Here is a 15,259-nt window from a genome sequence, read left to right as displayed (position 1 = left end):
TGTTGATTCGATGTTTATAATACTTTACATTTCTGGCAACTCATACTACCGATAATGATTGCAAGGTGTCTTACTTTAGAAATATATTTTTCTATTTAAAAGTTGTTGAATTTAGTGCAATGGATCTTACGTAAGAAGATCAAGATGCTCTTTATTGAATCCACAAGGTGAGGAGCAATGAAGATGGTCTATCTCCTTGAGAAATACTTGCCCGATGGGATCATGCTGTGATGCGACAGTGTGTTGTCTTGACATGTCCTGCGAGTTGGCTTTTGTTGCGTGCTCAAGACGTAACGCGATGCTGCATGCCCGTGGACCATGTTGCTTCTGCAGGTTCCCTACGGGGACCCGTGGGCTAGGTCTGCACCGTCACAGAGAGCCTTTTATTTTCACACTGAAAAATAATAATAATTAAACACAGAAAAACAATAATTAACGGAGTTTGATTGGAAAGCGATGTGGGAGAGCGCCTCTACCGTCCACCGTCTGCTGCTACAGCACAGGAGAAAGGGAGAGAGAACGGTAGCCAGGTTTGATCCTCTCCCTCTCCTTCTCTGGTTTCCGTCATGTTTCTCCTCTTGTTTCTCTTCATGTTGAACCTCTGTCAGCATGAATCTAGTATTCTTCTCTTCCATATCTGCATGAGCCAGCCACTCGGGAAATTGTCTTGAATGTTCTGTACATTGTTCAAAATCTCAATCAAACCATACGGGCCTTTGTTTCTCTTGTGCACGCTATGTCAGAAAGTCAGGATATCCCTTTCTATCGATGTCCCCCCCCCCCCCCCCCCACACACACACACACACACCAAAAAACCTCCTCATACTCATTCGGTGGTCCATTCTGTTAAGGAAATGCCACACTCATCCTGCAAGTTTTATCGACTGTTCTTTTCCTGACGCCAGCGCAGTACACTGCGGTTGGGTTGCTGCATGGCATTATGTTCGCCCGCAGCAATGCGTTGAACTATTATCGTTTGGGTAGACTGTAAAATAAACTTTAACGATGACCAAGGTATGTTGGCCCTCTGACATTTTGCTTTTAAGCTTACATGCTTCAATGCGATTATTGATAAAGCCTTTAGCTAGAGAGGTAAATCACACGCCTCTCCTACATGAAAGAAGTTTCTGAACGGTGGAAAAGGGCTCAGACCCCAGCCAAATGAGAAAACGGGCCTTGTTGACGATAGGGCTCTAGGTTCTGGTAGCAGAATATAAACAGGGCTCTAAAAAAGTCAGGAGAAGAATGAAAGGGCATCCTAACTAGCTAATGCTGGTAGACAAGGAAAAGTTTTACACAGCTAATGCTAGTAGACGATGAAAACTTACAGCTCGAATCATAAGGATCCCATTGTATGATGGAGAAATCTTTTTGAAGGCACTAGTCATTGACATCTTCAGAGCCATAGGGTCCATCATGCTCACCCTTGAGTTGTGAGGCCAGTTGCCAATATCCACGTGTCCATAGAAGACTTGGTATTTTATACTCCCAGAAACATCTGTTTGGTGGAGCATGTAGCAATGGTCCCCAAGTCTGGGTCTAAAATCTTGCGCAAGTGATGATATTTTCCATGGACAAACCGCCTAGTGCTCGACTTTCTATTTGGCCCAAACCTTTGACCATGCTCATTTGAATGTTTCAATCTTGTTCTTTGTTTTCCTAACATAGGGAACTACCTCCCTTAAATGCCCCAGATATCTGAGGTAGAGCCATCGGGTTAGAGTTTGTCCAGAGACACCTCACAACCAAGTATCACAATGTACTTGTAGATTGCAGGTGCTGCATTGTTTTGTTGGTTGAGTGCTGGATGCATATTGAATGAATCACACTCGACACACAGTGAGCCCTCTCACAAGGAGGAGGTGCTTGTGTCCACATGAATTTAATCCATGATCTCATGGCCCATGTTATGAGCCCAAAGGCCTACTAAATGTGTTTTTGTTTTGGTCACTTTAGCTGTCCACTACTAATTTTCAAGTCAAATCATATGTTACTTAAACCTTCAGATCAGTAAGCCTTCATGCCAATTAAATTGTAGTTTGACTATGTGTGCAATACACTTGCCTCTTAGGAACTATGAATGTAGGCACAATGACCATGAACTTGAAAGATGTAAACAGAGGTTTCTTGGGTGCCTCTACTTAATAGATTCTCTAGCTCTATTTTACTCTTAATAGGTGATGTTTTTTGTGATTGCAACATGGGACCTTTTCAAATGCACAAGTATCGTGCATATGAAGATAATCGACAGCTGCATGTTTATTGGTGCCTTGATTTGGTGGGGGCACTAAAAGATCAAGGTGTACAACAAGAGAGGTGCTTGTGTGATAGGCATCTTGCATTTGCATAAAAGACACACCCTTGGGAGGTAACAAGTGACAAATTTGAGACCAAGTTTACAAATGGAGGCAGCATGCATGCCAGTTACGGAGATCTATGTTCATATAGGACCTAGATCCTCGAATGAAAGAGGAGACATTGATTTGGGAAATATGAGCTATCTAGTGTCAACCTTTCCATCAAATACAATGCAAGGAATGTATGCAAGTCTTAAGGCCTTCCGTTTCTCCTTTTGAAACATAGGTAATGGGTATGAGTTATCATGAAGGCTCAAACCCATAGTACCACACCATTAACTAAGTATTCCATAGGTCTAAATCCTATCTCTTAACTGGGTGGTGCTGGTGTAAGTTGCAACGATGGTGGGAGCTCACTCCTAAACCAAGCAGTGATGGGGATGTTGAGCCACAAATATCAGGGGTTGCACTTACTCATCATCATGGATTAAACCCAACTTTAGTCTCCTTAAAACAGTCCCAGAAAGCAATTAATGCCAAATTGTCAAAAATAAATGGCCTATTTTTGATAGTAGGACAAATTCAACCCCAAATCCTCTGTAAATATGAGTTTGTGTTAATGTATCCATAATCTCTCATTACACCAGCTAGCCTCCAGCACTCATCGCCTTCTCACTGGTGCCCACACCCCTTTTGGAGGACATCGCCAGTTTGTGGAGGTTTTTCAAAGTGATACCCTACCATCAATGAGGTCTTCTACAATTGATTGGGAGCCATCCTACTGCATCATTGTCACCATCTCCACTTTGCCTCCCTGTCTACACCTCCTGAACATCCAAGTGACCTGTTCTAGACTCTTTTCTTGTGTTTGCACAGTTGACTTGCTGCCTAGCTGTTCAAGGTGATCTGTAACCTTCATCTATATCGAAAATCCTATGTTTTGGTGCTGGAACAGGCCACCCAGCATCAGACATTATCCACAAGCTGTTTTTGTTATTCCAGCATCTCTGTTTTGGTATATAGAGGTAACTATCTACTGCCACTGTTGTGTTTAACCGACAGGCGGGCTGCCTTGTTGTTCGGTGAGACATCTCCCTTGATATGAATTGCTGACGTCATCATCCAGTTTCCCCTTGGAAATGACTTTTGGTGTCATGGGCGTTAGATATTTAAATGATCTGTTTTGGTATATAGAGGTAACTATCTACTGCCACTGTTGTGTTTAACCGACAGGCGGGCTGCCTTGTTGTTCGGTGAGACATCTCCCTTGATATGAATTGCTGACGTCATCATCCAGTTTCCCCTTGGAAATGACTTTTGGTGTCATGGGCGTTAGATATTTAAATGATCTGTTTTGGTATATAGAGGTAACTATCTACTGCCACTGTTGTGTTTAACCGACAGGCGGGCTGCCTTGTTGTTCGGTGAGACATCTCCCTTGATATGAATTGCTGACGTCATCATCCAGTTTCCCCTTGGAAATGACTTTTGGTGTCATGGGCGTTAGATATTTAAATGATTTAATGTCCTAGACTAAGGTTCATGGAAAGTTTTAACACATTAAAGTCAAAGAGGTTACGAATTTAAATTTCAATAATGGTGTTTACTTGCCGTATTTGCCACCACCGGCTAACCAAGGTTAGACTATGGCCAAGTCATTTTGTTTATTAGTAAATTGTCCCCCAAGTATTTCAATTCCATGCAATGAATTATCTCCCAGCCCTTGTTTGTAGTGTACATATCTTGGGTGCTAGAATGTTTATCCTGGATGCCAGAACCCTAACTCAGAGTGTATTTTGACTGAGTCAAGCACATTAAATGTGGCTGATTGGTATTATCAACGACATTAATGCTGGCCAACATGCTATTTTGATGTATTTCCTACATAGCTAAAGGTTGCTCCACTCCACTGTAGTATTCATCAAATATGGGCACACTACATTCGTTGGAGAGAGGGAGGTTGCTGCACTTTGTTGGCTGTCCTCAGCTCATACAGTCTGCTACTCTTGAGCCTTGGTATATGGATTCCATTTCCCGAGTCTATCCTCTCTGAGTTTTTTTGTATTCTTGCTGTTCTTTTTTGTTCATTGTGTTTACAACAGATCTACCAATGCCGTTTCTTTGCTTCCATTGCTCGACTTTCTTGACATGGTATCAAAGCTCAAGTCTCTTGCTTTTGGTGCCGCTTGTGGTATTTGACTGCTGTTTTCAGGTCTGATCACATGTAGACTGATCCAAAAACTTGCATTTGTTATTGTCTTGATGTGGCGGGCCTAGACTATGGTTCCTATAGCTGGGCAGCAGCTTTCAGCCACCAAGTGGCCTGTTCTAGCCTGCCTTTTTGCTGTTTTCTACTGTACAGCTTGCACTTTGCCTAGACAGTTCATGTTTTTACATCTATAACTAATGTTTTGCTGGTTTTAACACTTGTTCGTTTTGATCATATGACCTCTATGTTGCTTGAGTATGAGGCTTCTTTGTGTTGTGAAGGAGGTTACCAGCTTGGTCTGGTTGCAAATAGAATGCTTTCGTTGCCCTCCCTAAGACTTTGGTTCTTAGGTGCTCCTTGTCTCCCTTGAGGATAGAATGTGACTTTGACTTCTCCTTTTGGGTTGCCATCTACATCTAGGGGTAAGGGGACCGATTATAGAACACCTAAAGAAAAATATGTATTTTTGGGGGGAATTCACAATTTATATCTTTTTGAAGATTTGAATATATGATCATATAGGTGAATATCAAGAGGAGTTGAATGAGTCTAATATTGAATTTTTATTTTTAGATGAGACACGTGAGTCATCATTGATGGCAAGGTAGTCAAATACAGACACATGGCCCCATGTGATAGACACCCTATAGATATGGATGACAACATGAAACTATAATGGTCCACTTTGGACACACCTAGGATGGAGGAGGTGATAGAGAAGATTGAGTATAGAGACATATTGGAGTCATGAGAGGGGATTGCCTAGAGTACAAGGATATGTCTAGGAGTTTGCATGTAGGAGCTACATGAGACATCAAGGCACCACCCAAAGGTTAGAAGTGGTAGTTTTGATCAAACAAGAGTTATAGGATAGAGTTTGTATCATGGCATGCAACCCTAATGTGCATTACATGTGAATCAGAATGGTGGTCTCTCGAGACCGGATGCTATAATTGCCCTATGCTACTTTACCCTAAGGGGTCGAGATATGCTATTGAGGATCCTCAATACAAGAGAGAGGGAGATGGAGTGGAGGATTCGTCCCCTTTCATAGACCTTTCACATGAGATTGTATACTATTCTAGACTAGGAGAGATTCTCTTGGTAGAAGATTTTAATGTCAGGATGCAGAGCAACAAGATATATGATTTTGAGGATCTAGGGCAAGTATAAGTGATGGATGTAGAGGATGCAAGCACAAACAACGTATTAGTTGATATGGGAGGAGATAGCTCTCAATACAACCTTTACCTACTAGAGCTAGGGTTGTGACACCATCTCATTAGCTACAATGGGATGAAGAAGTGGCTTTGATTTAGAGCATTGACTGGCTTTCAGTCCACTAGCTCTAGCACAGTGGATAACATACTAGGGGATCTAGTTAAATCCTTCATCATTCTCCCTTGATTGGAGTGGATCACACTTACCTATCCCTTGCCATATCCACCTCCCCACCCCCATAGGTTACAGCTACCACCCACACCCAGTTCACCACGTTCTATTTCACACACGAGCTAGCTGATATATATAGCCATCATGGCTATAATGGGCTCGCACAGTTTGAACACACTGCTCTTAGGGACACTCACCTCTGTCCTACACTTAGCCACCCTCTAGAGTTTCATATACTCAACACATACGTGGACTCACATGACTTGGGACCATGCACTAGAATAGGTGGCATGATTTTTGAGTGTAGGGAGCTATATAGACACCTTTTGATATAGAGAGGACTAGGATCTATGCTAGAGACAAAGACTCACAGGTAGATGAGGACCTTGACTCATCATAACATGGCATAGACTACGGGAACCACACTGCCCTGTACCCATTGATGACCCATAGATATGACACTTCTATGTAGAGAGCCTATATGATGCACCACGCTAGTCGCCATTGATTCCTCACCCATTGGAGCCATGCCTTACCACATTTGCTTTCTTTACACATGATGTGGTGAGAAGAGCAATAGATTGTCTCCAACATGGATGATTGATGGATCACACAGGTATATAGGATAATTATTTCATTTACGAAATGGACATTTTGTCTCCTCTCCTTGATTTCATGTTTAACGGGGCCCAACGGAAGGCTTCCCAGATGAGTGGACAATGCATACCATTGTGTCTATCCCCAAGTCCGGAGATCCCCTTGAACAGGACCATCATGGTGGGCCACACATTGGCCAAGTTATATAGAATAGTGATGGAGGTGGGACTCAACACCTATGCAAAGAGAGGAAGATTGAAAGCAGTAGGATAGGCTGGATTCAAACGGGACGAAGAAGAGATTCTATTACTGCTTTGTGGATTTCCGCAAAGCCTTTGATACAGTCCCATGAGATAGACTCCTACATAGGCTGTAGACATTGGGGATCCCATTGAACATGGTTTGGGGCATCTATACACTATACGAGAGGGTGATAGGTTGAGTGAGATGCCTAGGTGGACTTTGATTGAGGCATCTATACATTATATGAGAGGGTGATAGGCCGAGTGAGATGCCTAGGTGGACTTTCAAATGCGGTCTTTAGCACCATTGGAGTGAAGCAGGGGTGTCATCTCTCCCTACACTCTTGAGACTCTACATTGATGAGATAGAAGAGCACATCGCATGAGGAGGAGATAGCCGGATAGGTGGAGGGTAAAACTCAAACCCTAAACGCAAAACTCAAAAACTCAAACCCTAACGCAAAACTCAAAACTCAAACACAAACAGAAGAAGGGAGAGAGAGAACACAACTCTGAAGTGAATGAATGCTGTAAATGAATGTAAGAGTGTATAGTGTGCTCAAGGGCAGAGCAATGTCGGAGTGTGACATCCACTGAAGACGGATCCCAAGTTTGTGACCACCAGTCGGAGTGTAGGAGTGTTGAATAGTGAATGATAGCAGGCCGGTCACCAAAACGCAGCAGTCTAGAGGTTGGAAACTCGTAAACATAGCAGTGTACCACCGTTCGGAGGCTGGAAACTGTGCACAGTCTGCTGTAAACAGCAGGCTGAAACAGTGTTTGAGAGTGGCAGGGTCTGCACTGCTGAAAACACAGGCTGTCTGACCCTGGAGATGATGGACAACAGGCTGAACAGTAGTCTGGGACAGTCTGGAGTAGTCACCAGCAGGAGCTATCGCCTACAGCAATGGACAAGCTGAAGATAATGTGGCTGTAGTCGATGATGGCTGGACAATAGATGGAGGCGGGCTGTAGGTTGGAAACTGGGCGCCAACAGCAGCAGAGGATGCTTGGGCTGGTGTAACTTGCAAATAAGGATCATCGGTTGAATGGGGGCAGCTTGTCTATATATAGACGTGGAAGGGCATCCCAAAAAGTAGGGTTTCCACTAAACTCTCTCGAACCGCTCCCAGTTTTAGGGTTTTCATTGAACTCTCTCGAACCGCTTCCCGTTTTAGGGTTTTACTCTAAAAGAGCATTTTTAGTGTGTTTTGGGGTTGTTTAAGAGGCTAATTAGCAAGTAATGCATATTTTAGCTCAACACCCTCTCTTAGGCCCAAAACTGAGCTGAAAGGTTAGGCCAGTCATTGTGATGTTTATGTACCCAAGGCGTCCCACCCCAAAGCAGCCAAGGCATCGGACAAAGGGTGCACGTCGGCTGCCCAGTGGCCTATCAAGACTACAGAGGCGATGGATATCTTACCAAGGGAATCCAAGTAGTCACCCCAGAGAGGACAGGGCATCAGACAAAGAGGGCATGTTGGCTGCCCAGTGGCCTACCAAGCCCTACAAAGGTGGATGGAACTACATGGTTTTTTTTTTTTTTGAATAAGTGAAGTAAATTTGATGGGATGTGGCCGATTGAGTAAAAGTGACCCAGAAGACGGGAGTAGTGAGGGTACACCCAACACATCACAAAACAATACAAGCTAACCCATCCACTCAGGGTGTCGATGACGAGGAAAGATAGATGAGGTATCCATGTGATGAAGAAGGATGGTGGTGTGATAATAAGAGCTGCCGGTGGAAATAACTTAGGATCCGTGCAAGTGGTCCTCTGCACAATGAGATGCAAAGTATGCTACATATTGAAGAATGCTCATGCAGCAGGTGCCACTTGGATAATGTCCCTCGTGGGGAAATTGTTCACTTACCCAAGCGCCCTAGTACAAGGATGATGTAATCATGCAATGCAAAGGGTAAGGTACAACAGGGAGAATAAGCCAATGTCGAAGACAAAGTGTTGAAGCTTGTAGAATACTAAGAAGGGTAGGAACCCCATCTCAACCTGGATGTAGATGCTGAAGAAGGAAGAGGAGACTAATGTCGGTCTTCAAATGGTGCCGAGAACCATAAGGAATGAAAGAAGATGAAGTGGATGAAGCACCTCGCTGGAAGAGCAAGGTAGAAGATGAAGTGGATGAAGCACCCCGCTAGAAGAGCAAGGTAGAAGTCACCGCCATGATAGCATCGAGAGAGATGCTGCACGATCCGCCTAGGGAGGGAAAACTGCCATGTTGGAAGAAGAGCAAGGACTCCTAGGATGATGAAACCATGAAAGGAACGGTGCGCATCTCCACGTCTCTAGCCCAGGGAGGACGAAAGCAATCTGCAAGATAGCCCTACACTGAAAGACAAAACCTTGCAAAAGAGATGAGAATTTGCAAATATAGAGGTTAGTGGTGAGATGCTTCAAAGCAAAACAGAACAGAAAGAAAATCTAACTCAAAATATATGCAATGAATGTGTATGTGTGTGATTAAATGCAGCGGAAGACAAATAAATGAAAAAACTAAGGATAATGAATCCTATGGGCTCGACTCTAAGAGTGCGAAAAATGAATGCTAGACTCATCTAGGATATCTGAAAGGACCCAGAGGCATGCGAGTCGAAAAAGGTGGCTATCATCGCGTATGTCCAGTAGCAGGGCTCTGCCAAGGGAATGCCTGACGAGGTGGAGAGGAAGGTGAGATGAATGCATGAAGTGCAACGGGATCGAAACCTGTAGACTAATTAGCCAATCCCTCAGGGGTAGTGAAAGAGATGGGCCGTAGAGGCTGTACTCGAGCCACATGTCCAATAGTAATAACGGGTGCTGAAGGAGCAGATGAAGCAGGAGCGGAGGGCGTAGCCCCATTGGACTGTGCAATCGTAGCGGTCTACTGAGGCTTTTTAGGTGGAAGACCTTGGGCCTTGGAGCAACACTCCTCGTCCACATGGCTTGCTCTCTGGCAATGTGTGTAAAACCGGTTTTTCTTAGGGAGTTGCTGCCAGATAGGTCTAGATTCTTTGGTTCCATCTGAGGAAGAGGAGTCACCCTTTGATTGGCTTGCCTTTGCATCTACCGAGTTCTTGCCACTAGTGGTTGTCCCTTTCAAAGAAGAGGCAACCAACCCCCTCTGCTCTGAATAAGGCTGTGATGAGGATTTTTTGTGGACTTCATCATACAGCCTCACGTAACGCAAGAACTGGCACTCAAACTCGTAGAAGGTTGGCAATCTAGGTTGGGAGATGATGTGCTGAATGAAATTGAAGTACTTGTTGGGCAACTTATTCAAGAAGAATGTAACCTGATTGTCATCTGACTTTGGAGAGCCAGTAGTGGCGAACTCGGCAAGTAACCGCCTATATTCAGTCCGCTTGACTTTCAGATCATCCCCTTCCTTAATAGAGCACTCTTGAAGCTCAAAGTCGAGAGTGATGCGCCGAGTACGATTACGAGCCGCATAGCGGTCGAGAAGGTGACTCCAATGCTCTGACACTAGCAGGAAGTGCTGCAACTGAGAGTGAAACTTAGGAAGCAATCCCTGCATCAGCTCAACATTGGCTGTGGCATTGCGCATGCTCCATTGACAGATGTAATCAGGGTGACCTAGTCAAGGGTCTGGCATAGGCTCTAGACCAATGACGAGGTCCCAAAGACCCTAAACTCAAGCACTTGTTGCATGAAATTAGACCAGGTGGTGAAATTTGACCTGTTAAAACGTGTCCTATTCGTGAAGGCATTCTTGGCCGTTGCAACAGGAGTGGTAGTGCTTGGAGATGGATAGTGTGAAAAATTGTAGTGTGGCTAGGATGGGGGAGTGGAGTACACTTGGGAATGGGCCCCAGAGTGCCCACTAGACATGCGTGCAGTGTGCAAGGTGAATCCATAGGTAGGGATGGGTTGACTAAGCATGGGCATGGTAGCCACATGAGGAACCCAAGGAGGTGGGACGGGAACACGGTGAGCAGAAGATGGGAATCCCTGCGTAGGTGTAACCCAAGGAGAGTGTGAAGACGCACCATAAGCTGAGGATGAAAACCCCTGCGTATGAGTGGTCATGGGAGATGTGAAGCTGGGGATAGTGAGGGGGATACCCATCACAATCGTCCCAGGAGTTATGGGTGTGCTCATGTGCTGAAAGGTGAGAGGCACTGTGTTAAAGGGTGGGATTCCCCCTAACGAAGTACCATGGTGCAAAGAGGTAGAGAATGGGGTGAAGGAAAAGGTGCTAGGAGCGGAGATGGAAGATCCAACCCCTAGGGGGTGTGATGCAGATGTGGAGTGTAATCCAAGGTTTTGGAAAGATGATGAGAGGTGTGATATAGAAGAGGGTGGGATGGGAGGGAAGTGAGAAGTGTGTGTGATACGCTCAAATGAAATAGAAGCTGTAGATGTATCTGAATTTCGTCTGCTTCGTGAGCCCCCTCTATTAAAGTTCACATACGCAAAGCCATCCGGATCCTGTACCTCAAAAGAAGAAACAGGTGAGGGCTTTGATTCATGCAAAACAAAAGAATTGTACAAACTTGACATTGGACCTGGCTGAGATGATAAAGATGGATCACCAAACGTTCCAAATGCCGTATGTCCTCCATGATTGGGGAGAGGTGGCTAGCCTTACCAACCGGTGCGGATGCGGTAGCAAAACTGGTAGGAGGGGTATAAACATCACCATACTTGTTGCGATAGTACTCCTCAAAGTCCTCCTCTTTCATGTTAGTGAAATGTGGTGAGAGAGAACAAAACTCAAAACTCAAACACAAACAGAAGAAGGGAGAGAGAGAACAAAACTTTGAAGTGAATGAATGCTGTAAATGAATGTAAGAGTGTACAGTGTGTTGGGCAGAGCAATGTCGGAGTGTGATGTCCACCGAAGACAGATCCCAAGTCTGTGACCACCAGTCGGAGTGTAGGAGTGCTGAATAGTGAATGGCAGCAGGCTGGTCACCAAAACATAGCAGTTTGGAGGCTGGAAATCGGTAAATGTAGCAGTGTACCACCGATCAGAGGCTGGAAATTGTGCATAGTCTGCTGTAAACAGCAGGCCGAAACAGTGTCTGAGAGCATCAGGGCCTGCAATGCTGAAAACGCAGGCTGGCTGACCCTGGAGATGATGGACAGTAGGCTGAACAGTAGTCTGGGACAGTCTGGAGCAGTCGCCAGCAGCTAAGAGCTGTCGCCTACATCAGTGGACAGGTTGAAGATTGTGGCTGCAGTCGATGATGGCTGGACAGTAGATGGAGGTGGGCCGCAGGCTAGAAACTGGGCACCAACAGCAGCAGAGGGTGTGTGGGCTGGTGTAACGTGCAAACAAGGATCATTGGCTGAATGGGGGCAACCTGTCTATTTATAGATGTGGAAGGGTACCCAAAAAATTAGGGTTTCCACAAAACTCTCTCGAACCGCTCCCCGTTTTAGGGTTTTCACAGAACTCTCTCGAACCGCTCCCCGTTTTAGGGTTTTACTCTAAAAGAGCATTTTTAGTGTGTTTTGGGGTTGTTTAAGAGGCTAATCAGCAAGTAATGCATATTTTAGCTCAACACAACGTACATGACATGCATCCAAACAAACTACCAAGGAGAGCCCTTGATGCCTCTAGGCAGCTAGCTTTAGGCAAGACATGAGACCTCATGGTATGTACATGTCAAAGAGTGGCTCATAGCACATGAGACCGACATGGACCATCTCCTCCCCTTTTTGTAAGACCTTGAATCTACCTTCATATACCTCTCTCACATTGAGAGGAGCTTGGTCATGCGATAGGATCTTTATGAGTTGCACATACAACATACATGGATCTCATGCCAGTAGCCCCTTCCCTTGAAGGTGTCATACTATAGGGACTACTTTATGAGGATTACAATAGATGCATAGTCGCTAAGAAACCCGTTTCATAAGATTAGGCACCTCGTTTCATACGTGGGCTTTTCAAAAATCTATGAAACATGTATTTTAAATTTCCAAAAAGGCCCTACTCCAAAAAATGCATTTGAACTTTTGTAATCAACACTTGACTCATAGATTCATTTGATACATTAATATGGACATTGCCATTGGTTGTAAGAATTTTTATTGAATTGTTTATATATATTTTGATGGCTTCTTTTATAATTAAAGCTAATATTGTCATCATGGGCAATGGTCTATGACGCATGCTTATGAAGATGCTATGTTGAATCTTCATTTGTATTTTATAGGATCATGAATTATGATAAATTACATTATACAAGTCATACTCTATTTGCATAAAGTCTCATGATAGTTTTGTTCCATCTTGAATGAAACTCATTTCTAATGTTTTAGGAAACTTATATGAAACCTGTGAAACCCCTTTTGTATGTCTCGTTTAAGAAACCCTTGGCAACTATGAGCATATGGTTTCATGGAGAGACTTGGATACCTAGACATATACATGACACATGAGATGCGGATAGCCATTGGCTAGTTTTGGGTTTCCTCTCATCAGATTGAGATCGAGACTAGGAGAGCCACCTAGATCCCCAGAGAGTGGGTTTGTAGACTATGTTAGGAGGAGGTGGAGAGTGAGGAGTGCTGCATCTGCAGATGCAGAATCTACAATATATTTTGAGCTAGTACACCACATTGTTTAGAAATTAGAGGAGGTATCTTTCTCTGGCTAGGCATGGAACCCTAGACTAACGCCACTTAGGTTAGTTCCTAGTTGAGATTTAGAGGCTTTGTACATAATTACTTCGGACATGCGCTTTGCAGAGAGGGGGGTGACTGTTACAACTCACCGATTCAAAGTGGCCACACCCACAACACCTACACAGAGAGGGGTGATAGTCCAAAAAACTGAGGAGATTAGAGTAGCATGTTGACCGTGGGTACAAGAGTACCAAATATAAATGCTACACTAGAGAGAGGAGGGAGATCTGCCAGTGACACGAGTAGGACTTGATAGAGTTGAGGGCACGGTCTAGATACTATCCCCATACTATCTCATTAGGAATGTATGATGCACTCTATCGTCAATTCCGATCAAGTGGAGCTAGTTATCAGTGTATCATAATCAACCACACAACTAGACATGTATTGCTCTAGATATTCATCTCATCATCTTCTTCTTGTATCTCAACATGGGTATGATTTTGTAAATCACTTTAGCTTCTTTGTGTAGTATATCACTAATTATTTTCTAGTAGTACAACACACTTTGATGTCTAGTGACAATCATCATTGTACATAGTTTTGTCTCATAGGCCAATCTTGCATAGAAACAGGGAACGGCCATTCCAGCTTGTAGGAATGGCCTAACGCGTTTCAAACCCTCCGAGGAGCTGAAATAGCCAGGGAATGTTTCCTACTGTTCCCAAGCCCATTCCTTGCCGTTCCTTGTTGTTCCTTTCCGTTCCTTGCCGTTCCTGTTTGGAATGGTTGTTCTAGGCTTGTTGACAAAAAATTGACTCTACTTTTTTCTTTTGTCACACTCCTTCTACCACACGTTCAACCATCTCCATTGCCTAATGTGCACACACTAATCTCTCTCTCTCTCTCTCTCTCCTAGGTTGAAGATTCAAAGTGTCAAGACAAGCTACAAGCCAATCATGAGTCCATATGCAAAGTTCAATTTTGATGCATTATCAACTCTTGCAAATCACAATCAAATTTCAGCGCTATCCTCAATTCCAAGGTAATCACCCATTTATATTGTCTAATTTCAAGGGAAATTGGGGTAATTAGGGCATTTGGCGCAATTTAGGGCAATTTGGAGCTATGGGTGTAATCGAGTCAATTTTTGGGCATTTTGGTCAATTGGGAGCATTGAGGGGTATTGGGGCAATTAAAGGGACATTCGTGGCATTTGGAAATTTGTGGTAGTTTTGAGGTGTTTAGAGCAATTTGGGGTAATTTTGGGGCATTTAAGGCAATTTGGGGTAATTTGGGTCATGTAGGGCATACTAGGGGCACTTAAAGACATGTACCATTCCCCTCGTTCCTGTTACCTGACCTTGGACATTCCCCTCGTTCCAAGGATTCCAATTCTCGTTCTCGTCCCCGTTTCCCGTTCTAGGTAACTATGCAATTTTAGCCTTAGAAGACGTTAATATATCTTTCTCTCAACGAGCTGAAGACCCAAGTAACAAAGGAGCTCAACAAGTGGGCGAACATAGTGAAACAAGCACAAGCCGAAGTGGCTGAGAACTCCAAATGGATTGAGGTAGCCAAGAAGTCACCAACAAAGAAGGAGGAGTTTGTGAATGCAGCACTGGAGGAGGAGAAAAGGAGAAAGCTTAGAGCGCTCCACATCCGGGTGGTCAGATGGAAGGAAGGGGATAGCCCCCTGGCAGATGCCCAACAGATATGTGAAAAGCTGGGAGTAGAGGACACTCAAATAGTGGAGAATGCATGGCGTGTAGGGAAAGACCTCACCAAGGGGAGGCCTCTTATCCTCAAATTTGCCAACTTAGAATCCAGACGAGTCTTCCTCTCTAAAAGGACAGCTCTAAAAGGGGAAAAAGTCTACCTGGAGGATGACCTCACACCCGCACAGGTGGCACACCGTAAAGAATGC

At 44.2% G+C, this 15,259-nt stretch overlaps 1 protein-coding gene across 3 annotated transcripts in view; it reads left to right on the top strand.

The window, feature by feature from the left end:
- The first annotated feature begins 262 nt into the window (after window positions 1-262).
- LOC148026805 (uncharacterized) overlaps window positions 263-15,259 on the top strand; it is a 35,035-nt gene continuing 20,038 nt past the window's right edge. The window contains exon 1 of one of the 3 annotated variants that reach the window (XM_087691336.1): window positions 263-530. Coding sequence is in view for 1 of the 3 variants with exons in the window: in XM_087691334.1 (XP_087547460.1) it covers window positions 14,302-14,377 (76 nt within the window). In the remaining 2 variants the exon portion in view is untranslated. The other 2 variants (XM_087691335.1, XM_087691334.1) reach the window with 2 other exon arrangements.

The sequence above is a fragment of the Lygodium microphyllum genome, chromosome 13, assembly GCF_053477565.2.
Source record: "Lygodium microphyllum isolate KBCC chromosome 13, Lygodium_microphyllum_v1.1.10, whole genome shotgun sequence".
NCBI classification, from domain to species: Eukaryota; Viridiplantae; Streptophyta; class Polypodiopsida; order Schizaeales; family Lygodiaceae; genus Lygodium; species Lygodium microphyllum.
Note: the sequence above shows the minus strand (reverse complement) of the source record. Positions and strands in the feature narration are given on the sequence as shown.